General features: G+C 43.7%; 2 protein-coding genes across 3 annotated transcripts in view; one reads left to right on the forward strand and one right to left on the reverse strand.

The window, feature by feature from the left end:
* The window catches only part of DHRS3 (dehydrogenase/reductase 3), a 136231-nt gene that overhangs the window by 51320 nt on the left and 60827 nt on the right, over nucleotides 1-24084 (forward strand). The gene's annotated exons all lie outside the window — the stretch shown is intronic.
* LOC120387747 (arylacetamide deacetylase-like 4) lies at nucleotides 4935-17906 on the reverse strand. Its single transcript, XM_039508830.1, has 4 exons — nucleotides 17371-17906; nucleotides 12442-12658; nucleotides 9718-9781; nucleotides 4935-6074 (listed from the first exon to the last, which is right to left on the reverse strand). Exons 1-4 carry the CDS (start codon nucleotides 17524-17526, stop codon nucleotides 5300-5302), a joined length of 1212 nt encoding a protein of 403 aa, XP_039364764.1. The 5' UTR covers nucleotides 17527-17906; the 3' UTR covers nucleotides 4935-5299.

The raw sequence follows: 24084 nt of genomic DNA on the forward strand, positions 1-24084 counted from the left end.
TCTTAGCCTCTGAGAATAGGGCAAGAAGCAATGGGCTTTAATTGCAGCAATGGCGGTTTAGTTTGGACATTAGGAAAAACTTCCTAAAAACTTCAGGGTGGTTAAACGCTGGAATAAATTGCCTAGGGAGGTTGTGGAATTTCTCCCTGCAGCTCCCATTGGCCGGGAACGGTGAACCACAGCCACTGGGAGCTGCGGGCAGCCGTGCCTGCAGACGGTCAATGTAAACAAACTGTCTTGCGGCCCACCAGTGGTTAAACACTGGAATAAATTGCTTAGGGCAGGTTGTCCACCACCGGTCTAGATAATACTTAGTCCTGCCATGAGTACAGGGAACTGGTCTAGATGACCTCTTCAGGCCCCTTCCAGTTCTACAGTCCTACAAGAAACAGCTCAGCTGCTGCAGAATGACTGAAGTCCTGCACATTACTTTAATCCTTATTGTTTTGCTCACAGTATGTAGAAATACCTTGCTGGAAGGCTGCAGTGTAACACTATATTTCGTTGCTTAGAATTCAGAATGATTACACACAAGAACCCCAACACAGAGACAGAGAATATAGGTTGCTTCCTAAAGCAGATGGGCATAACTCACCCACCCTGCTTTAAGCTGGCTCTTTCCAGACTGACTGATCACATCCTTCCCCAAAAAGTCCCCTAACCTGCAAGCAGGATCAGAAACCTCCACACATATACTCTTAAAGTGATAGCTCGCAATTCCAAAACAGACCTTAATACACCACACTTATGGGACAAGTAGAGAGATACTTAACATTCTTTTTTTGGCTCTATGGTCAGTTAGGATGAGGAAAGCCTCCTTTTGTTCTATTTATTTACAGGGTTTTGAGGTATCTTTTTAAGTATTACATTTTTCATAGAGTTTATGGAACTGGCTTTCTTACAATTTTTTTAAAACTTTATACCAACATTTTTGGAGGACCATAGAGCAGTAGAATTTGCAGCCAGATATGTCATCACTGGAAAGAGAATATGGCACTGTAGTTTGCATGATCTTCAGTGCTATGACCCTTGTAAAATGGGAAGAGTGTTTTCCAGTTGTCCCCAGGAATAGTTATGCCACTGTTGAATGACCACAAAGTTCAGAATCCAACACATTCAACCATATCTATATTTACTAATGCCCATCTTCAGCCTACATCACCTCAGCTACTTGCTCATGTCACTTCATCCATCTGGTTCAAAACATTCTTTTCTCCTTTGCCTACTGCTGTTCCTAACTTCTCACATTCTGTGATGTATTTACCAACTCCCAGCTGGCCCCAGCTTGTCTCTGAAACTATCTAGTTACCCCGGACATCCGATTAAAGCTAACTGCTCCCCACCCCAGTTTCCTCCACCCCATGCCCACAGACCTAAACCCTCAGCAAACCTCAACCATTGAGCTTACCCTTATCTTCTCCCTTCCTGGACAGTCTCTAAAACCCATCTTACTCCAGCTTCTCCAGCTCTTCAATACAACAATCAAAGTAATATCAAAGGTAATTTGATCTAACTTTATTCTGTTCTTGTCATAGGTCTCACCCCCACTTGGAGCTGTTGGGTTCCAATGTGGGGACCTGCACTGGTTTCCCTCTAAACTAAAATCCTAATTTAGATCTAGTAAGCTGCCACCACTCAATCAGATATGTGGATTGAGACACAGTCCTTCCCCAAAATCCTAGGGGATTCCAAGAGCCCCAAATCCATGGAGTTCTTACACCCAGGAGAAATAAACCATTCCCCCTGCTTCCTCCCCCCTCCCTTTTCCTAGGAGAGATACCGGGATCTAACTACAGAGGGATACCTCCCCCTTCTCTTTCCCTGAGAATCCACCCAAGGAAAGACCAACCAAGTCCTTAATAGAAAATAATTTATTAAAGAATAAAAAAGAAAAGTCACTGTCTCTGTAACCAAGATGGAACAATATAGGGTCTAAACTTATCAATCTCTGGAGAGAATTCTCCCTCCCCCTTTCTCAGTAAAAGCAATATCAGTACAGACTTAAAGAAATTCTATAGCAAAACACAGAATTGCAAATTCAGAAATAAAAGTATAAGAATACTAGTTCCTTGCTAATACTCACTAGCTTGAATAGAAGAATTTGTTGCAGAAACCTGAGAGGACTTGATTAAGATGTCTGGACTCTCTTAATACCCAAGAGAGACTCTCTAAGAAAACAAAGAACAGGATAAAAAAAACTTCCCTCCACGGATTTGAAAATAATCTTGTCCCTCATTGGTCCTCTGGTCAGGTGTCCACAGGTACTGCTTGTTAACCCTTTACAGGTAGACAAAAACCTTAACCCTTAACTAACTGTTTATGACAGTTCTCTTCTGGGAAGATTGTATTTATCAAACATTAATCCTTAATACAGATCCTAGTTGAATGAGTTACCCCGGTAGTGACAATACCATCAAAATCAGTTTGAAAGGTTTACAATTCATAATAATGTATATCATTACTTCTGTTACTGAAAGCCAACTAATATAAACTATGTCCCCGAAATTAAAAACGTACAACAGTCATATTTTCATGCATACGCAAACATTTCTGGATTGCAAACCTTAAATAAATATACTGAATGATTTCTAAGCTATTTACTATTTTTTCTTGAAAATCACCCGTTGGGTGTAATCACAATTATTAACAACACTTAATATTTTAGTTTTCTACATTCAAGGTTTTTTCACTGTTTTTAAAAACAGCCGCAACCTCTTTAGTAGTATTAAGGCTTATTCCCCTTATTTTTGGGTAAGATTCTCTCTCTGTTTTTGTTTGAGCTACTGAGAGCTTTGATTGCTATCATGTTATTTTAAATACTTAACCCTCTGTGTATTGCACTGTATCTATATATTATAAATATGTTCATTATATTTTATTCAGCATGTAGGATATTCTCTGAAAGGGAGTTATGTTTATTGCAAATAATGAGCACTGAGATTTCAGGGCCTCAGAGTATTGAATAATCATCTTCTTGGTATCATTTTTCTATGTAGGTTATCACCTTGTGATGGGGTATGCTCCCCATACTCACCCTGATGGGGTAAACATAGGCCAGATGGGCCAAGTAACCCATTAGTCTGCAAACAGGGCCAGCAGAGATTTAGGCCGAGAGGAGAGCCCTAATTAAGGGAAGCACACTTGTGCAAGAACAGGTGGGGCATCTATAAAACCGAGGAAGCTGCAGGGAGGAAGGCTGCAATTTTTCTCCCTGGGACAAGGGCGAGAAAGAGGATGGATCTAGACTGTTCTCAGTGGTAGAAGATGACAGAACAAGGAGTAATGGTCTCAAGTTGCAGAGGGGGAGGTTTAGGTTGGACATTAGGAAAAACTTTTTCACTAGTAGGGTGGTGAAGAACTGGAATGGGTTACCTAGGGAGGTGGTGGAATCTCCTTCCTTAGAGGTTTTTAAGATCAGGCTTGACAAAGCCCTGGCTGGGATGATTTAGTTGGGTTTGGTCCTGCTTTGAGCAGGGGGTTGGACTAGATGACCTCCTGAGGTCCCTTCCAACCCTGAGATTCTATGATTCTATGATTCTATGAAAGGGGTGGGGATTACTAAGGAAAAGTTTGTGTAGCAGATCCAGGAGATAGGGGTTTGGCTAGAAGGGTGGAGAATGCAAGCCTAGGACAGGACAGGCAGGAAGCATTCCAGGGGAGTGGCAGGAAGGTTCTTAGTAGTACAGACCTTTGATGCTGGTGCCCCTGGGCTGGAACCCAGTGTAGGGGTGGACCTGGGTTCCCCAACCAGCCACTGAATGAGTGGCACAATCTGGGCAGTGAACTTGGGATCATTTGTTCTAGTCATTGCGGGAGTGGCACAGACAGGGCAGTGGACTTAAGGACAGCCTGGGCTGGTGTGGAAGACTTCGAGAGTATCTCTGAAAGGGGAGGACTATTGTGACTTGGCCTCCCCCCACCCCTCAAATCACCAGTCCTTTAAAATCAGTGTATCTTGGGGTGTTCTGGATTTTCCAAGAGCTCAGACCAAATTTGCTCCATCCACCTAGTCGTCGTCTTTCATATGGCTTGGGGAGGTAGCAATGACTACAGATTTGTATCTAGGTTTGATAGCCAGCACATCGCCGCAGCAGTGAGCTGGTAATGTCCTTCAGGCCTCCGATGAAAGAACAAAGGGGTCGCTCAGCTATGATGTGATCCATTGTTTGTGCTTGTCCACCTAGTTAAAAATCATAAGGCATTTTTGCTTATCCGTTATTCGCTCCTGGATACGGACCATTTGAATGTTGGCAGTTCCTTTATCCCAGCTCTTTCTCTGCCATGGCATGGTAGAGTGTTCACGGATCCATTCTTTTTATCAGAAATTGCTTTCTGCTTTGGATAATACCGGCCTAGAATCCATAGTGACATGTCCTCTTTACAGTGGCTGATCAAAAAGTACATTCATGGGAAGTCAACAATTATTTATTTTTAAAATGCTGCTTTTGAAACTGAGGTAAAAGCCTCTTCCTTATGGGTGGCTCTTTAATACAGAAGTTTGAGTCTAAACAACTTTACTTTATGCAACATCTCTGTGGCGCATACCATTTGATTACTGCTCTGGTTAGACACACTAACCCTGTCTCCTACCTCCTGGCACAAGGTTGTTTCATTTACCTTTGAAACTCGTAACAGCGTGTAGCTCCTGATTAAATATTGTTCATATTTTATGGCTTTATAACTTGCACTGCTCTGCTCTCCACAAGCTGATCCCCTGCTTTCCTCCTCTTTCCTTCCACCATTTTTTCTTTGCCTGCATCCCCAGATCCAACCCCTGTATTCAGTTCTCTATGCCCTACAGTATTTGCTCTGGATTCAGCCTCCATCAGATTTAGGCTCCTCTGCAGCCAGCTCCAGATTCAACTCCCCAGGAGTCACCATTTCACTTATCCCTCCCGCTCCCCCAATTCACCCCCCTCACCATTACCTCCAGATTCAGCCCCAAATCCCTTTTGCCTGTTCAGTTTCCCAGCCCTAGAGTTTTCTCCCATCCCCTGGGCAGCACTGCACAAATCTCTCCCTGGAAGACCAGCTGAGTAGCAGAAGGAGGAGAAACAGAGATTCCTAAGCTCCTCTAGCTGCACTTCTCACAAGCAGCTAGAAATAGCAGCCACAGGTGGGGAAAGAGGGGGCAGCCCCATAGCCGGTATTTCAGAGCTGGACAAAGATAATTGAAATCTGAGAGTTTCCTGTAATTTCTGCGGCCACTCAGACGTATCGCTTTGGGAATGGAAAGCAAGACTCCCAGCTCTGAAGAACGGGAGGGGGGGAGATATTTTTGTTTTTTGAGGGGCAGTGGTTACAAGCCTTTTATAAAGTTTACTACATTGAGCATTGCTCTCTCTCCACATGGAAATGAAATATACCCATAGTCAATTAGGAATAGTGCTCCATGGAATCCATCCTTTATGTGGTACCAAGTTACTGGAATGCCATTGTCCTCCAATCTTTTCTTGTACAACAGTCCATCATCCCTGATCAGATCGTACTCGCAGGTCACGATGAAAGTCTCTGGGAGCTGGCGAACAATGGCATCTTCAGCTAAGAGTGGGGAAAAGGTTGTCTCAAAAACTGGTTTGGCCAAAGTATGAAGTTCTTCTGAATATGTAGCAGATGCAGGTGGTTTGTAGCCTCTGATCTTAAATTCCATGGGGATATTGTCTGGACTCAGCCATTTGCTAAACTTCAGTTTCAAATCCTCAGGCACATGGGAACCTTCTAGGATACCTTTCATCAGTGACAAATCCTTATTGAGATACTGCAGTCCAAGTGTGAGGGTCCGTTTCTTTAACAGGATGGGGACTGAACCGTTTTGCTGATATGAAGGCAAATTAAAGTCCACAGCTTGGAGAAATGGATAGAATAGGATCTGGGCTCGTGCCTTTGGGAGGTCTGTTCTACCCACAAGGGTTTGGCAAACAGCAGCAGCGAGTGTGCCTCCACTGCTGTCTCCACAGATGATAATACGGGTGGGATCCACCCCATAGTCTTCTGCTGTCGTCATAAAGTGTACCGTGGCAGTGAGACAGTCCCAGAACTGGGTTGGATATGGGTGTTTAGGAGCCGAACGATACCTAAAATATCAATGACAGTGTTTTAATGTCATCATATCTATGGGTAGTGTCATCTTTTCTTTCAAGTACCTTTTAAAGTTAGAAAAATGTGTTTATTATTACTTATGTATGTGTTTAAAATTCTGCTTTGTAGAATAGCTTCAGGAGTCACCAAATCTTTTTAATTACGTTCTAGACAAATGTAGGCACATCATCTGACTCTGTGTGGTACTGAAGCATTCTGGAGTATACACCAGTAATCAGCCTTTCTGCTTTTAGGTTTGCAATGAAATCTAATACCACCCCGAGTACATATGTGAGAATAAACACTAAAAGTTATAAAGATTTACTATTTTTTGTGTCAGGAATTATTTATAAAGGGAGCCAATAGGCGCTAAGGATTCCACATGGTTGTTCGCTCAATTCCAGTAGCCCAGGATTAAGGGAACAGGTACTGTGATTTTTAATATAATTCGAGGGAAACAACTTTTTATCCTTTTTTAGGAGTAAAGAAATTGGGAAATAAAATTTCCCGTAAAGAAATGCACAATATCCGGAAACATAAAAACATTAACCCACAAACGCACCACACAGGGTAGTCAGCAACCATCAGCGTTCATTTTAACAGCTCCTCAAAGACACAGAAGGGTTGGAATATACAGATGAATATTCATTGTGGTTATGTCTTTTTGTTAGCAATTTATGATGCTCTTGATTAGCCAAAGATCTCAGGACACCAAAAACATTTGTTAATCAGGGAACTAGTCAGACAGTTTATTGAGTACAGACCCCAAAGTCTTTTGCCTGCTTTTTTCTCTGATTATCCTGCAGCAGCCATCTCCTATCTGGTTTGTCAGGTTATCAGGACTAAAGGAATTTAGCTAGAGCTCTTTGGTTACAACATGATGAATGCTGAGGAACTGAAGCGTTTAGGGAAGCCACTGCTCTCATTCATTACACAGACATAGTTTCCCAGTGATCCATAACAGGGTCGTGTGCTTTGACTTTAGCATTTGGGGGATAACTAGCAGGGAGGTTTTTAAAAGTCTGTTCTATCTGTAACCAGTTTTTTAATAGGTAAGGGACAGCAGATGGCTTTCTAGAGTATGTGGAGTAATTCCTGGGGTTGGTAGGCTCCATAACATTTCTTCCTGTGCTCTGCAAATGGCTTCCTCTTACCGCCCTTTGCATCAGCTCTCAGCGGAGGGGACCATGTTTTATATAAAAGGGGGTTGGAAAACTGCAACTCAATTCATTCAGACTGTTGCATTTTAAAATGGATTGGGTATGTTTTTTGAAAAGAGCCTCCAAGTTTGAACTTTTAATAGTGGATGCTCATATAGACAGATGTCATTTAGGTGCATACCAGGGCAGTGGCTGTTAGCTGATAACTAACACTGGAAGGAAGTAAGCCGGCCGTCCACAAAAAACAGTCGGTGCTGGGGGATGGGAGGAGAGGCACAACTTCCCTTCTCGCCCCCACGCACGACCCTTCTTATCAGCCCTACACGGAAGCATTCTAGAGTGCTTGCAATGAGCCCCGCCAATCAGCAGACCCTTGTATATCTTCCCCCTTGCTCCCAATTCTGCTGTAGTCTCTGTGGAGAGAGACTAATGGCATGCTTTGCAGTGGAGGGGCTTGAGGACTCATTTGCCAAAGCTGCTCCCCTTCTCCTAGGCCTCTGTGGTATACAGCTATGAAGCTGCTGCCTAGAAGAATATTTCCATTAGCTGGATGAATCCAAGTTGGCAGGGCCTGATGAAATTCATCCTAGGGTACTTAAGGAACTAGCTGAAGCAATCTTGGAACCAATAGTAATTATCTCTGAGAACTCCTGGAAGACAGGTGAGGTCCCAGAGGAATGGAGAAGGCAAACATAATACCTATCTTTTAAAAAGGGGAACAAGGAGGAATTATTGTTGCCAGTCAACCTAACTTCAGTACCTGGAAAGACACTGGAACAAATTATGAAACAATCAGTTTGTAAGCACCTAGAGAAAAGCAGTTCTAAGGAATAGCCGGCATGGATTTGTCAAAGACCAATCATACCAAACCAACTTCATTTCCTTCTTTGACCAGGTTACAGGCCTGCTTGGCGAGGGAGCATGGGAAGCAGTAGACATGATATATGTTGATTTTAGTAAAGCTTTTAACACAGTCTCACATTCTCATAAGCAAGCAGGGAAACGTGGTCTAGATTAAATTACTATAAGGTGGGTGCACAACTGGTTGAAAGACTGTACTCAAAGAGTAGTTATCAAAGCTTCACTGTCAAACTGGGAGGGCGTATCTAGAGGGGTCCAGCAGGGGTCAGTTGTGGGTCCAGTACTAGTCAATATTTTCATGAATGACTTAGGTAATGAAGTGGAGAGTAGGCTTATCAAATTTGCAGATGATATCAAGCTTGTCAGGCTTGCAAGCACTTTGGACGAAAAAAAATAGAGTTCAAAATGACCTTGACAAATTGAAGAATTGGTCCGAATTCAACAAGATGAAATTCAGTCAAGATATGTGCAGAGTGCCTCATTGAGGAAGGAAAAATCAAATGCACAACTCCAAAATGGGGAATATCTGGCTAGGCGGTAGTAACGCTGCAAAGGATCTAGGTGTTATAATGGATTACAAATTGAGTATGAGTCAACAATATGATGCAGTTGTGAAAAAGGCTAACATCATTCTGGGCTGTATTAACAGCAGTGTTGTATGTAAGACAGGGACAGTAATTGTCTTTCTCTACACAGCACTGGAGAGGTCTCAGCGTACTGTGTCCAGTTCTGGGCATCACATTTTAGGAAAGATGTGGACAAATTGGAGAGAATCCAGAGAGAGGCAACAAAAATGGTTCAGAAAACAGGAACCTATGAAAGCTTAAGAAAACTAATCAAGTTTAGACCTGAGAGAATAAGACTGAGGGGGGAACCTGATAAGTCTTCAAATATGTTAAGGGCTGCTATAAAGAGGATGGTGATCAATTGTTCTGTGTCTGCTGAAGGCAGGACAAGACATAATGGGTGGAATCTGCCACCAGGGAGGTTGAATTTAGATATTGGGGAAAAACTTTCTAACTACAAGGATAGTTAAATACTGGAATAGCTTCCACAGGAGGTTGTGGAATCCCCATCACTGGAGGTTTTTAAGAACAGACTGGGCAAACACTTGTCCGGTCTTCGTTAACTTGGTCCTGCCTCGGTGCAGGGGGCTACACTTGATGGCTTCTCGAGGTCTCTTCTAGCCCTTCATTTCTATGCTTCTATCATTCTATAGCTAACGCACTGTCATAACAGCCATCCTAAGGATTGATCTGGCTGCATCATGAAAAGTGAGAGTAAGGTATGTGCAGTCCCCTTCCTCTGACATTATAGGGGTCAGGACTTGACCCACTATCTATAAAAATGATGCTATATATTAAAATATTTAAAGGGTTTTTTCTTTGTTTGGTCTGCTCTTTCAGGCTCCATAACAGACATATTGCAAGTCTGCTCCAAAGAATTCAACAAGAGGGTGGAGCGTAGAGTGCAAAATTATATCCATCAATATGTTCCTTTTGTTGAACCACTTTCTGAAAGAACAGACTGAAAGGGGGTGGCTCACGGACATATACACCTGGAAGCTGACACATTGTAAATGGTTCCCACATAGCGCAACAGAAATAAAATCACTTACCCAACACACACAACCACTGAGTCACTTCTCCTGGCAATAAAACGGCATACTCTTTCATACATGCCTGCAACACAAACATTCTCAATGGAGTTGTATTAATGTCTTCAAGATATTCAATTCTATGTCCTTACAAAACGAGAAGAAAATTCAGATGGGTGTTCATTTTTGATGAGGGAGTCATGATCTTACAGGAGGATTAGGGGGGGGTTATGTGACTTGGAATTCTGCTCATCCCAGGTTTACTAATCCAGAGACAGTCTTAGTGTGGTCAATATGTGGCAAAAAGGCCTCTCGGGTTTTTCACTGGGAGTTGTGTGCATTGGGGCAGAAGTATCCAAACACCATACTCAAAATACTCCTCAATGCCTCTCTGAGTGAGTCAAGGTGTGGAAGTAACGTCACTTAAAAGAAAGAGTCAGACTTTCTGGAATCTGTATCTCCTTCATACTAATGAGCTGCATTGGATTTCTCCTGTCCTTGGCCTTGACACTACGAGATTTGGGGGGGAGTGGCACAGGGATGAGCTCTTCCTCCATTTTGTTAACATCTGTGGGAGCCCTAGTGCAGACAGGACACCAATGTTGATTCACATTTCTACCTTCACGTTATGTAAACAGCCCTATGGGAGGCTGAACAAAGACACCACTGCTGGTACCACTAGCAGGGCCACATAATGCAATGGCGGGATTTTCCTAAGGGGCAAGTGTGGTATTTTCTTTCACACACAGAGAACTACCTCAGACCTCACCACTTTCCACTGCAAGGGAAAGACACTTTTTTTTCAAACCTTGTCTCTACCAGTATAACCACACAGCATGTGCATATACATGCATATATAAAATAAATATTATCTTAATGTTTTTATAATTGTTCATGCAGCTTTTTTCCTGTGGTAAGGAAGATCAACACATGACAGATACCAGGAACATTGTATAATACACGTCTGGGAGGTCCTCACATGGCCGCAGCAATGAGCAACAGATAAGAACCAGAATAGAATATAGTAAAAAAGAAGTGGTGTGTAGAACGAAGAAAGGGAGGGGAAGGGAAACTTGCACGGAAAAGAGAATGAAAAAGAGTGCTGTAAAAGAGTTAATAATGAGTGTGGGATATAGAATGAATGATGAGGCAGGAAGGAAGGGATGAGTGAATGAAATGGTAGCTGGAAGTAGGGTGGAGATGTAGAAAGAGAGGGAGAGAAAGGGAACGCAAGAAACTGCACCCACAGATTTTTAAATCCGAGTTAAGGCCGCCATTTGTCCCATTTATGGAAAACAAATGAGAAGGAACGTTGTCTGGGGGGCCAGTTTCATAGAAATGTAGTAATTGTCTCTTCCACAGGTGGTCAGAATAGACCGGGCCTTTATTCCAAAAAGCCACAACATCTTAACACAGATCTTAGAAAATGTCTCAGCTGTCTATTTGTCCGAAACAAAGAGAAGAGATGATGGAATAGTGCAAAGTGGATATTGGAAGGGAAGACAGGTGCATCTCAATTGCACATTCAGGAATTGAGCAGCTTTGTTAGCCAAATCCTCTGAGGCATCCCCTGTCACAGGGCTTAAAACTTGCACCAAGGAAGCATATAACAACAAAATGAGCTACCCCTTCGAAAGGTAGCTCACGGGAATAATAGATGTCTGATGAGGACATTTGTAAAGTTTCTATCTGTTTTAATACCCCCTTTTGCAGACGCTACTAGACCTGAGTAAATAATTGTTTGTTTGTTTTCAAGTCAGTGGCTGAACTGAAAAAGCCAAATAATATTTTGTTTTGGTTCAACCCAAAACATACATTTTTCATATTTTGTATGATTTGGGGTTTTCATTTAGTTTTTGGGTGCCTTTACCCTTTTTGCTTTATTTAAATCTTGCTACATTTCTAATCAAAACTTTGTTTCAAACCAAAAGGTCAAAACACTTCATTTAGAAACAGCTGAAACAAAACTTTGACTTAAAAAATAAAAATAAAAAAATTTCACAGAAACTATTCACTGAATTCACTCCTAATTCAAGAATAGTTTTGGTAAACCCCAAACTGCATTTTTCTTTGAATAAACTATGCTTCTGAAAAAATTCACCCCACTCTAATTACAGCATCCAACACTCAGCCTGCATAAAGACCACAATTTCCCAAAGAGAGCAGTGATCTTGGATGCCTCAATTTTTTCCCAATGTGAGACGCCTTTAAAGGGCCCTGATTTTTTCCAAGGGTGGGTACTCAGCACCTACTGAAATCCGGGTACCTTATGATGTCTCAGATTGGGCAACCAAAAATATATCTAGGGGATTATTGTTATCATGGTTAGATTTTTCAAAGGTACAAAGGACATTTTGGTGCTATAATTATTAACAAAGTTCAGTATGTTACTGATCTCAAAGACTTCCAGCCTGGGAGCAGTTTGCCTAACTGTAGCCAAAGCTCCGATTTTTCTGTCTCCAATAGCAACAATTAAAGGGAAAAAGTAAAGTAATTCTCATGAATGGTCAGAGAACAGAAATCCAAGGATACGTACAAATTTTCGTAGAAGGGAATGCTTAGCAGCATAATACCAGCCAGTCTGACTAAAAGTATGTAACTTTTAAGTTTGGTTATCATTCTTAATTTATTTTTTAAATTCTTAATTGCAGTCGTTCTTAATTATCATGTAGGAACTATCATAATTGAAGGAACTAGATAATACTTCATATTTATCATAGTCCTTAATTTCTTTAAACTTCTTACGTATGCTTCCAATCTGGCCAATTCCTCCATGAAGGTAAAGGACTCCTCTCCTTCGGCCAGCAGATGACACTTTCGGATGGTAGACCCTCACTGACACCTTTGCAAACTTCAAGTCCTCGATGAAGAGATTAGCATCATTCCATGGTGGTATTCCACACAAGAAGGCCCTGATGAGGTAAACCTCCTTACAGATGCCCAGTTTCTCAAAAATTCTTCCCTGTTTATAGGGAGAAAGAGACCAAAAATTAGTTCCCTGTCAATGTGCTTCAGCTATACCCTGGAGGGTGAACAGGAAGTTGTTTCCATAACCGATTCATACTTCGGGGTCTGTGCCAGAGCTGCCATCAAAGGGCCCTGTTGTGATGGTCACATTCTGAAGTAGATTCAGACAACCACCTTGTTTCACATGTGCTACCAATTATCCTTCATACTAGTAATCAAAAAGTTGTAATGATAACTCTGCTGGCTTTGAATTGGTAACCTACAGCAAAGTTGAAATGCTTCTTCTCCCACTCCCAGTGCCCTGAGTCATGCCGTCCTTACCATTACAGAATTTTACTATAAGCCTAGTGTAGTTGACACATTTGGCAGCTGGATAATCCAGACCTTCCTTAAATAAAAAGTATTATTTTCAGACTCTGTTACTAGGGTAGGAAGTCAATGTTTCCCTCCCACTTGCAATAATCTTCATCACACAAGCTAACACTGTTAAAATGGCAAAATCAGTTCGCTGCCCCCTCTCCAAATTCACAGCAATTCTGAAATTGCTTTAGAAATTTGAATGCTAACAGACCTTCCTGGTTGATTGGCAATGATCCCATGCTTTTGATGTCAGCACTACCCAACGCAACATGGAGCGGGGTTTTCCTTTTTATTTAGTAGCAATTTCCAGTTTACAACAGGAAACTTAGAAAGCCCAGACAAAACCTTCTAATCTAGGGTATCCTTGCCATGTCTCAAATGGGTTCATTTTTAGGATTCATAAAACGTCTAGGATGAAAACCTGTCTCCATTGAAGTCAATGGCAAAACTCTTGTTGACTTCACTGGATCCAGGATTACCCCCCCTAAAATATATTGGGGTGTGTACGGTGCTCAGATGAGCAGCACTATAGAAGGCACAAATTTTTTTTATTATACATTAACATACAATGGCATGTGGCTGAATTTAACCCATAGTGTGAGGTCTATGGAGCTGTTGGTGCACTCTGCTAATAGTAGCAAATATAGAATTATTGTTTGTTTTTAAATGGTTCTGTTACGAAGTGGAGACATGGTTCCTGCCCTGACCAGCATACAACTGAAATGTATCATGCGCCAAAGGAAGGGACAGCAGGGACAACAATAGCAATAATTTTGTAACTCCATTACCTAAGAAAACAACAGCAGCAAGGAAGTAAAAACCAAAGCTACCTTCCCATTTGTGCCATCTACTTCTCCATTTGCTGACATACAATTCGGCACTACCACAATTACCATGCTCGGCTGTAACCCATAAGGATGCTAGCCTCCAACTCTGAAATGTTGCAATAAGTGTAACACAGAGTTTCCAGAGAAGAGTATAAGTTGTCATCAAGTCTTAGCATGCTAAAACCATGAGCTAGTATCTTCATATCTGCATATATATGGCCTATCTTTATGCATTTTAATTCCTAAATTAGTAACTCATGAGTTGGCATGGTTTTGAATGCGTCACCTGTTGCAACACCTAATTAAAAAACACATGCAATTTTCTGGTGGGGCTGATTGCAGCAATCTGTTTCTTGCCAATAGGTATGGCAGTGGGAGGTGTATTCTCAATTTTTGTAAGAATTGCAAGCTAGCATAAAAAAAGGCTGAATGACAAGTCAATTGTGACCTCATTTCACAAGTTTGTCCTGCTCAAAGATTCCTCCCACAATCAACACAAATGGTGCAGCATGCGATCCACAGTAGACACTCAAGCTGAAACAGTGAAAAACAGACCCCATTGGCAACAATAGTCAGTGATGGAGGTTTGCATCCCTATGGAGGAAGGGTTACGGTTGTGCTTCGTAGTCTGTGGTATACAGCAGCTCTAGTGGTAAGATGTGTAGCTGTGGGTGGAAGGATAGGGAATATGTACTCTTAGCTCATTTAACTTTTCATATCCTTGCTTTTGTGGTTTTGTTCTTAGTTATGGCATGTGTGGTGGCAACCTTAGCTCGCGCTCTCTCTCTCTCACTCACTCACACACACACACAGATTTTGTGTATGAATTTCCTAGGTTTTTGAAATGTGGAGCAGTTGGTGTCATATTTACATATTGGGGCGAGTGGGTAGGATTCAGAGTTTTGGAGGTAGTGGTGATTATGGGAATAGAACTTGGATAATGCTGAGGGTAGGGCATAGAAAAGGATTAAGCAAAGGAGGCGGGTGTGTGCATGTGGACTGTTTAGTTGTGCTGGGGGAAGGGGGCAGAGCTGTCCTGGCATGGCTCAGGGGTCCTTCCACTGATCTGCATCCCTCTTCTCACCAGCCCCCGTCCCTAATCTCTCCCTGTGGAACACTGAGCAGAGACCGCTTGTAACGTTTTAAACACTGTGAATATTATTGTATCAACAGACAGTTCCCCAATTTCCATAGCCCTGCGCCCTAGCCAGCTTCACTCCTGGGACCATCAGCCAATCCCCATCTTCTATTTTAAGATATAAGCTGGCACTTTCTGTCTCTTTCCCCCTGTCCTTTGTTGACTGCCAAGCCACCACTGTCCAGCTGTTTTTTTCTCATCAGTTGAACCTTAGCTAATAAGAAAAAGCTAAAGCACAGACCAGTTTTCCTATTTATTCATGTATTTTTATTCACACTTAGTCACAACTGTTTCCATCTATGTCCCAATGAATGCTGAATATTTTCCTGCTCGGCTGGTTGAATTATTCGCTGTATTTGTATTGCTGTCCAAACGGATGCTTCAGCGTCTGAGCTGTCATGTAAAAAGATACGTTTCTAAACCTCAGGGTTGCTAAGAGAACTCAAAAAATGTGAACCAAAAGTAACTGAATGGCCTGAGTCTGGACACAGTCTGAAACAGTAGCTCCGAGAGGTGCCTGCTGCCTGCCATTGTAACAGAGGGATCCAGTTATTGTGTGGGTAGCACATGGCTGTAGAGGGAGCATGGTGGGAGTTATACAGCTGTAGGGAGAACTGGAAGAGGGGTCATTGGTGGCAGGGCAGGGGAGAGGGCTGAGCTCATGGAGGGGGAAGCCCATACAAACTCATAGCCCTGCTCAGCTCATGTTCTCTCTCCAGACAAATGATTCCCCAAACATTAATCTGATGTTCCCATACATCTCTGGACCCACAACACCCTTCCCTGAGCTTCCCATCCCACGTGGCCCTGCTGCCCCATTTCCACCCCCAGGCAGGGGGGACAATAAGGGACAAGTTGTTTTTAAGTGTATATTTCAAAATTTGGAGAGGGGCTTGTCTGAGAGATGGGCGTAGGTGAAGCTTGGTGCTTGTAAGGGCTGTATTTTTAGCTTAGAAAGGTTCCAAAAAAGAAAAAGGCCACATTTCTTAAAGGGACCATTCTAAATTAATTTTAAGGCAAGTCTACACTGCAAGATGGAGGGCATGGTTCCCAGCACCAGGAGACATTCTGGGATTATTTAGTCTGGGATTATTTAGTCTTCAGAAGAGAAGAATGAGGGGGGATTTGATAGCTGCTTTCAACTACCTGAAAGGGGGTTCCAAAGAGGATGGATCTAGACTGTTCTCAGTGGTGGCAGATGACAGAACAAGGAGTAATGGTCTCAAGTTGCAGTGGGGGAGGTTTAGGTTGGATATTAGAAAAAACTTTTTCACTAGGAGGGTGGTGAAGCACTGGAATGGGTTCCCTAGGGAGGTGGTGGAATCTCCTTCCTTAGAGATTTTTAAGGTCAAGCTTGACAAAGCCCTGGCTGGGATGATTTAGTTGGTGTTGGTCCTGCTTTGGGCAGGGGGTTGGACTAGATACCTCCTGAGGTCCCTTCCAACCCTGAGATTCTATGATTCTTTTGCTAGCTCTCCTTGAGCCAGTGTGCCAGAACTAGAGAGGCTGGGCTAGTCACCCCAAGTACAGGCCAAGAGGTGCATCCTCAGGGCTGCCAGCCATCTTGTAGTTTGCCTCACTGTGGCTCCATTCTGTCTGTAGCGTGCTATCTTGAGAGCTAGCGCATGTGTGTCTCCTCCCCTGGCAATCACACAGAGAGAGAGAGGGAGCTTGAAGTGTAGACTTACCCTTGGGTTATAAACTAATAAGGATATCCTTGAAAATCCTCAGTAAAGTCAATGCTGACTCAGATGATGCGCTGTGAATTTGGCAAAGATACATTGTACTCGTCACACACACAAAAAGAGGTGGTTGAATCCCCGCTTTAAAAACACAACCTAAGCCTCACAGCTAGCAGCTCCTTACAACTGCTTTTAAGCAGAACTCTCTTAATAGCAGGAGTCAGACCGTGCCTAGCTCCTAAGCTGATGTAAATTGATGCAACTCCATTGACTTCAATCCTATCTCTTGCCTCGTTTTAACACTTCATATATATATATATGTAGACACTATAGTCTTCCTTACACCTTGGACTGAATAACTGCAGGCTGTGCTACCCCGACTTGAAATCTTTCTACTGCATTTGCATAAGCAACTGGTTTCACAGCCCTGCCCGGAGCTCTTACCTAGCACAGATTTTATCACTCTTTATACTTTTTCTAGAAAGGCTTTTGCCTAAACACTAAGAAATAATTCTCCCTCGCAACTACCTGGGAGTGATGTTGCCTGGTGCTTTCTTCTCTTTACCTCCGAGAACTAATCCAGTTGACAGGGACCCCGTGCCAGCTCTTTACAATATATTTAAACGCTGACTCTTACAAAAATCCACCTCTGTATTTGGAAACAACAGGCAAACCCGAGTTTCAAACAAGGTACACTCACCAGACCAAATGCAAAGTTCACGACGTAATGAAGAATGTAAAGCTTTATGTGCTGATCCACTTCCCGAGGGATTTCAGCCTTTGGATGTTCATAGTAAAATGCCAATGCCACCAACAAGATAAAAGCAACAAGAAAAATTTCTAATATGAATTCCATTTCACGGTGCTGAGAAGGATGGAACTAGGGACTGGCTGCTCTCCTGCAGTTGTCTCCACAGTTAAAATCTCCAGTTGCAGGATCAAAAAATCCCTCCACACCCCATCCACCTACTCCTGGAAGTACTCATAGATAGGTGAAGATCTCACCACACAGGAAATGTGGAAAGGGGAAAGGCTTGCATAAATGATTGTTTCATATTAGTAGATATAATGGCAACACACACTCTAGACGTGTTTTCCTACTGTGCCTATTATTATGGAATTAGTGCTTCTCTTGGCAAAGATATATTAGCTCTAATGAGAGACCTGAGATGTCTCTTCTTTTTCATATTGCACTAGCAGGAGGATTTTTCAGAACTTCATTTCACTGATCTTGTATTTCTGTTCTTCTCTTCTCCCTTCCAGTTCTGGGAGCTGGCAGTCTGATTTCTTATACATTTTGCAACAATTTTATGGGAAGGCCAAGATGTGTTACGTTTTCCTCAGATACAATCAGGCTTCTGTTATTCTTCAACTCCTGTGGGAAGTTGTTTTACAGCCACCTTCAAGAGCACTCACAATTAGGTACTTCCTTACCTGTTTTCTCTTGTCTCTGTGCAACCACACCCTTCTCTACCAATGATGCCAATCTCAACGGCCCATTTGTCAGCTTTGCCCACAAATTTCTCTGCCCCGTCTTCCATGCTGCCCAATTCACATGAAACACTGATTTTTAAGGCCAGTTCCTTCTCCTGCAAATCTCTCCTCAAGACCCACCTCTGCCATGGCGCCTGCAAGAAATCATCAAGCTACTGATGGCTAGATCTAGTGAAAGTTCAGTTATCTGTTTATACTAACTCACCAAAAGGCAAATATACATACAGCTGTTGAAAACTGTAAATGCTTTCCCTCTCCCAGAATCCTATGTATGCCTCTTGTGTGCTGAGAATGTAACCTCTTCCAGGCAGCGACAACATTGTCCAAGGTGTTTGTACAACAGGGCAAAAGGCATATAACGAGTCCCGAGTTTCAATAGTCCTCCACCCCCCTTTCCCACAATGCAGTGAAACTTTCCTGCCTGACCCTTACCCAGTCTGTAAAGGGCTCTGTCCCCCCGTTGTCACCAGTAGTAGTGAGCTGCACTCACCACTTCAGAATAGTTTTTTCTGCTGCACTTTTTTTTTATCAGGACAGGTGAACGTGAATCATGTTCCAAGAACAGCAACCTGTTCCACCCATCACACCTGCCTGCCGATCAGCGTGTGGTCGGAACACACCATCTTACACAGGTTTGCTCAGGACAGCAAGAACCTACGCCTGAGCCAGGAAACGTCATGCAGGCTGGAGGAGGTCGGCATTTCCCAGACTCTGTCCCAGTGCCAGGCATTCATGAAGCATCTGAGGCTCCTGTATCAGAGGACAACAGACTTGAACAGTCAGTCTAGGGAGGGGCCCTCATACCTGCCCATTCTAGGTAGATGCCAGGACTGGGTGCTGTCCAGGTACATGCCAGGACATGCTTCGTACATGCCAGGACTGGGTGCTGTCAAGGGCTCCCACTACTCAGCTCACAATCCTCTCCGCAACCCCACTGGCCTCTTCGCGCAATGGGATGCTGACGAGGGCCAGAGGCACCATGGGCCTCAGAGGAAACCACAGAAGACTCAGAGTAAAAGGAGCGTGTCATGTTGTACCTCCACCTGGAGGGACCCAGTTGAGCAAGCTCAATGAGGAGGACCCCAAGCTGCAGCAGGAATCAGAATCCCAGGCTGATAAATTACAATGGCCCCCCACTGTCCCCACCAAGATCCCCTCTTGCTCCAGCACTACATCCCTGATTTAAAGACCAGCCCTGCTCTGCTCCTTTCCAGAATGGTCCCCGAGCAAGACACAGCTATAAATCAATGATTTTGTTGTTTGTTTGTTTTTCCAATGAACTGCTATTACGCATGTGGCAGAAGCTATAAACCAGATTAATGACGCAACAATCATGGCACTCCTGTGACTATGCATTTCTCGGCCAATGTGCAGGCAGTGAAGGTTCGGGGGCCATTTGGACTGGGAAGAGGGTGAGGGTGGCTTTAGAAAGGTCCTGGTTGGGCATAGTAAATGTATAGTTGGTTGTAACAATTAACTTCATATTCTTCCTTGAAAGACTATCTATGGTTCCCTTACAAATGGGAGCTGCACATCATGGGAGACGGGGGGATGTGGTGGAGTGGTGGTTAGGCCTAGAACAGGAAAGGTTGTCTGAAGAATGTCTGAGGAAGTCCTTTCTCCCTTGGAAGATGTTACTGCCCGGCGTTTGCTGTGGAGGGGCAAGCAGCTTGTGGCGTTGATATGAAACTTCTGGGAACACCATACCTGTGGTGTATCTGTCTTTCCCTGTCCCTTTCACCGCTGTCAGCTGGACAGGGGCTGGATGTTCTGGCATTGGGGGTGAGAGGGTGTTCTCAGTGGTTCGCTTCTCCCCTTCCCTGCAAACTCTCCCCTTCCCTGCAAAAAGTTGGTAGAACTTTTTATATGATGAACAAGATTTTCAGTAATCTTCATCATATTTGACTTGGCTGTCTGGGTGGGAGCCCAAGGTTGGATTGCTTTAAGAGAACTGTGTTTTGGGCTTCTGGGTAGCCATTAAGGTATTGTAGAAGCTGTTTTGTTGCTACCTTGATGAATCTAAGTATTAGAGTAATAACCAGTTTGGGGAATCGCCTGCCATATTCTTTGTAGTTTGCCCTGGTTAAGCAATCTCAGCGTGGCTCCCCTGGAACTCCAGTCACATAGTTCTTTCTTAATTGCCACTTTCAAGTCAAGGAAGCAATAACATTTACTCGGTGTGGAGCCTCCTTCCTGCATGTGATGATGACCATCATGTTTTCAGGCTTGGGATTGGTCCCCATAATTCAGAGCGCATGAATTTGAATAGTGTAAAACTCTGGTGCATCTCACTGCAAACACATTTCTTCCCCTCCCACACCTACTTCCACTCCACCCGCAGGTCCGTAACTCTCTGGGAGGGATGAAGAAAATGTATTGTGGTTTGCTTAAAATGCAGGAGTAGTTTCAAAAGCAGCAGAAGTCATAACACAGAAAATGGGTAGATAACCCTCTTTTATGGGCTGCTTCACATACAGAACAGGAAAACACAATTAAAGTAACAAAGTCGTCTGCCACTGAACAGTGATTTAAATGGCCCCTTCTCCCGCAGCCCCTCAAACCCTTTACCAGTTTCAGCCTCGGGTGTGGTGATGCATACCAGCTTCTAAAGTGTTCCTAGCCCTGCCCACAACAAATGGTGACTAGAAAGAATGTGTGAATCCCTCCCACTGCTTAAGGAAATGTCGATACGGTTGTTTAAACTGAGTGCTCCAGATAACATAGTCTTGCAACAGGTGTTCATATGAACACACAAACCTTGCACAATGATCATTATACAACTAGGCCTGCACCCTCCACAGCACCAACCCAATCCCTAAGGTGTTAACCCAGTGGAGTGACCCTGTAGTGGGTGAATAATCACAGGAATGAATGGCTAAAGACTGTCTGCGACAGGGGAACAAAACCCTCACAAAGCTAGGTAGCATCACAGGTATGTGCCAGTGTCCCTTCTTGTGCTTTTCCAGCAGCTGTGCAGGTGTGAAAGGGTCCCTCAGTGCAGGCAGATGTCACCCTCTGCCTCCCTGCTGTTCTACCATGTATGCACATCCGGCACCCCTCACATGTCCACTGGGAACCAGGACCACATGCAGATGAGTGGCTGCAGAGAGTTCAGCCCTCTTCTGTGCCCACTCTGGACGGAAGCACTTCCCTTTACCCTCACAAATGTTGGCATGCGGCATGTCACCATTATGCAAACAGCCTTGGTCCTGGTGGCCTCCAGACCAGTGCACAGGCATCACCAATGAGCTTTCAGCCTGCCAGATGTGCACTCCATGATCATTCTGCAGCTACTACATTTGTAAGTGACTTCCCTTTTTCCAGAGTCATTAATATTGGGGTACGGCTTCATGTGTGTATGTGGGGTCCCCCAAAATAACTGTTGGCAAGAATATAAAATTGTGCCCTCCCCCCTACATATAATTTCATAGTAGTTACTTTGTAAAAAAAAAACCCGTAAATAACAAGAACCATAATGATAATAGAACGTTTATTTATTTTAATCATAGGATCCATGTACAAAATCAACTAATACATATAAGGTGTGCATCATAGTGCATCATGAACTGTGGGGGTCAGAGTCAGGGCTCACAACCCAGCGCAGGTCTCGGGGTCGGAGCTCGCCTCGCAGCCGCACACTGGGATCAGGGTCGGGGCTCGCAGCCCGGCGCAGGTCTCGGGGTCGGAGCTCGCCTCGCAGCCGCACACTGGGGTCGGGGCTCGCAGCCCGGCGCAGGTGTCAGGGTCAGGACTCATAGACACACGGTAGAAACCCACATCGTCTCTGGGGAATAAAGTCCCTTCTTTGCCCCCTCAAGTACACCCCCATGCTCCTTAGTACCCTAGCTTTGTGAACCTTTCCATTGTTTCCCATATCTGTATTCATGAATCTGCCTCTGTAGTCCACCAAGCCTTGAAAGACAGGTCAATAGTGATCTTTTGGGTTCACATACTTAGATGCTGCTTTTGGTGGGCAAAGTATTAGGATATGGGTGCCACCGACGGCCCCTGCATAGTTCAGAAACCCCCATCCTCATCCCTCGGCCCACGCCGCTTCCAGCAGCTCCCATTGGCCTGGAGCCGCGAACCGCGGCCAGTGGGAGCCGCGATCGGCCGGACCTGCGGACATGGCAGGTAAACAAACCGGCCCACCCGCCAGGGACTTTTCCTGCACAAGCGGCATCCCAAGTTTGGGAAACACTGCTCTAGAGAGACAAGGCGGATGAGATAATATCTTTTATTGGACCAGATTCTGTTGGTGAAAGAAGAGGGCTTTCTAATATCTTGGGTCCCGCTGGGCTACACTGACGCTGCAAACAACAATGGAAGTTAATTGTCCAATCCGGTGAGGGAGCCACCTAATTGGCTAAAGAGCCAATTAGCCCACCAGCTCAAAAGGGATGAGAAGGGAACCGGAAGGAAGTGAGGGAGGAGAGGAACAAAGCTAGCTGAGCCCAGTCTCACAGGAGGGGGACCTCAGGCCCTGGGGAGGGGCCGACAGCAGAGGAGACACTGTAGGCACGTACTCTATGCATGTCAACAGCATTGCTGCACAGGACTGTAAAGATATTGGTGGAGAGAGCACAAATAAATGATACAATGTGGATACACAACCAGTGGAGTCAGAGCCGTTCCCGTGGTGGTAGAAGGCAGGAGTGGAGCTCGCCCTGTTCCACATAGAAATGTTTTAAACTGTGTATAACTTTTTTTCTTTTTATTTCAATCTTACACTGAAAACTTAAACAGTTAAGTAAAACTTCTTTGTAACAACTTCCTTTCTGCCCTTTTTCTTTGTGCAGAGGCCTGTAAAAGGAAAATCCCTTGTTTTGACTGTATCTTAGAGGGTATTAAATGCCCTGAGTGGGAAACAGAAAAAGGCACTTTTAGTTGATGGATCACTACACTGCTAAAGTCCAATCCTATTTCTCATTTAAACAAAACAAAACACAGACCAATTGGGAGGAGGAAAGAACCGAAAAATAAGAAAATGCATCTTCTGCCTCACTAATACTAGTAATTTAGTTGCTGGAAAATATAGCATATACGCTCAACCAATCTGTTCTCAATTTCAGTGGCTTGGCTGACCCATTTTTCCTGCAAGGGGCTAGTCTGTGGGAGTTAAAAAAAAAATAGTAACCCCATGTCTGAATTAAACCAGGGTGGAGTGACTTCAGTGTCACACGATTTCTTCACCCTTATCAGAAGAAATCATGTGATGTAGCTGTGTTAGTCTGTATCCACAAAAACAACAAGGAGTCCGGTGGCACCTTAAAGACTAACAGATTTATTTGGGCATAAGTTTTCATGGGTAAAACACCCACTTCTTCCAATGTATGGAGTGGAAATTACAGATACAAGAATAAATATACAGACACATGAAGAGAAAGGAGATCCCTTGCAAGTGGAGAACCAGGGATGACGAGGCCAATTCAGTCAGGGTGGATGTGGTCCACTCCCAATAACTGATGAGGAGGTGTCGATACCAAGAGAAACTAAATGTTCTTGCTGATCCTCTGGTTGCTCAAGTTCAAGTGACTGTGTTCTTAAAGGAAGCAGCTTGACATTTGCCTCCGTTATATACACACCATACCAACCCTCCAAGATACCCATGGTTTGGACATTATTCTGTTTGTACATTATAAATGTGATGAAGTCATGATCACTTGTATCTCTTAATTTTTAGTTCTGTGATCAGTTCCTCTTTATCTTTCAAGATGAGGTCTAATGTAGCATTCCTCCATGTTGGATGCAACACTTTTTGAGTTAGGAAACTGTCATCTATTATATTATAATAAATGCTGATAACTGAACATAATTTTTAACCCAGTGGATAGATCAAATAATTATAACTTATCACATTCTTCTTCAGGGTCCTCTGCATGTGGACCCTACTCATAGTATGCTGGTGCCCCTGCACGGG

This window comes from Mauremys reevesii, linkage group 21, assembly GCF_016161935.1.
Source record: "Mauremys reevesii isolate NIE-2019 linkage group 21, ASM1616193v1, whole genome shotgun sequence".
NCBI classification, from domain to species: Eukaryota; Metazoa; Chordata; order Testudines; family Geoemydidae; genus Mauremys; species Mauremys reevesii.

Excerpts from the sequence above, each read along its gene's own strand:
- LOC120387747 (XM_039508830.1), bottom strand. The coding sequence starts at position 17,526 with ATGGAATTCATATTAGAAATTTTTCTTGTTGCTTTTATCTTGTTGGTG. Across the intron at positions 12,659-17,370 it reads TGAACTTTGCATTTGGTCTG|GGAAGAATTTTTGAGAAACT; the intron begins GTGAGTGTACCT and ends CCCTATAAACAG. Across the intron at positions 6,075-9,717 it reads TCAGTGGTTGTGTGTGTTGG|GTATCGTTCGGCTCCTAAAC; the intron begins GTAAGTGATTTT and ends TTGATATTTTAG.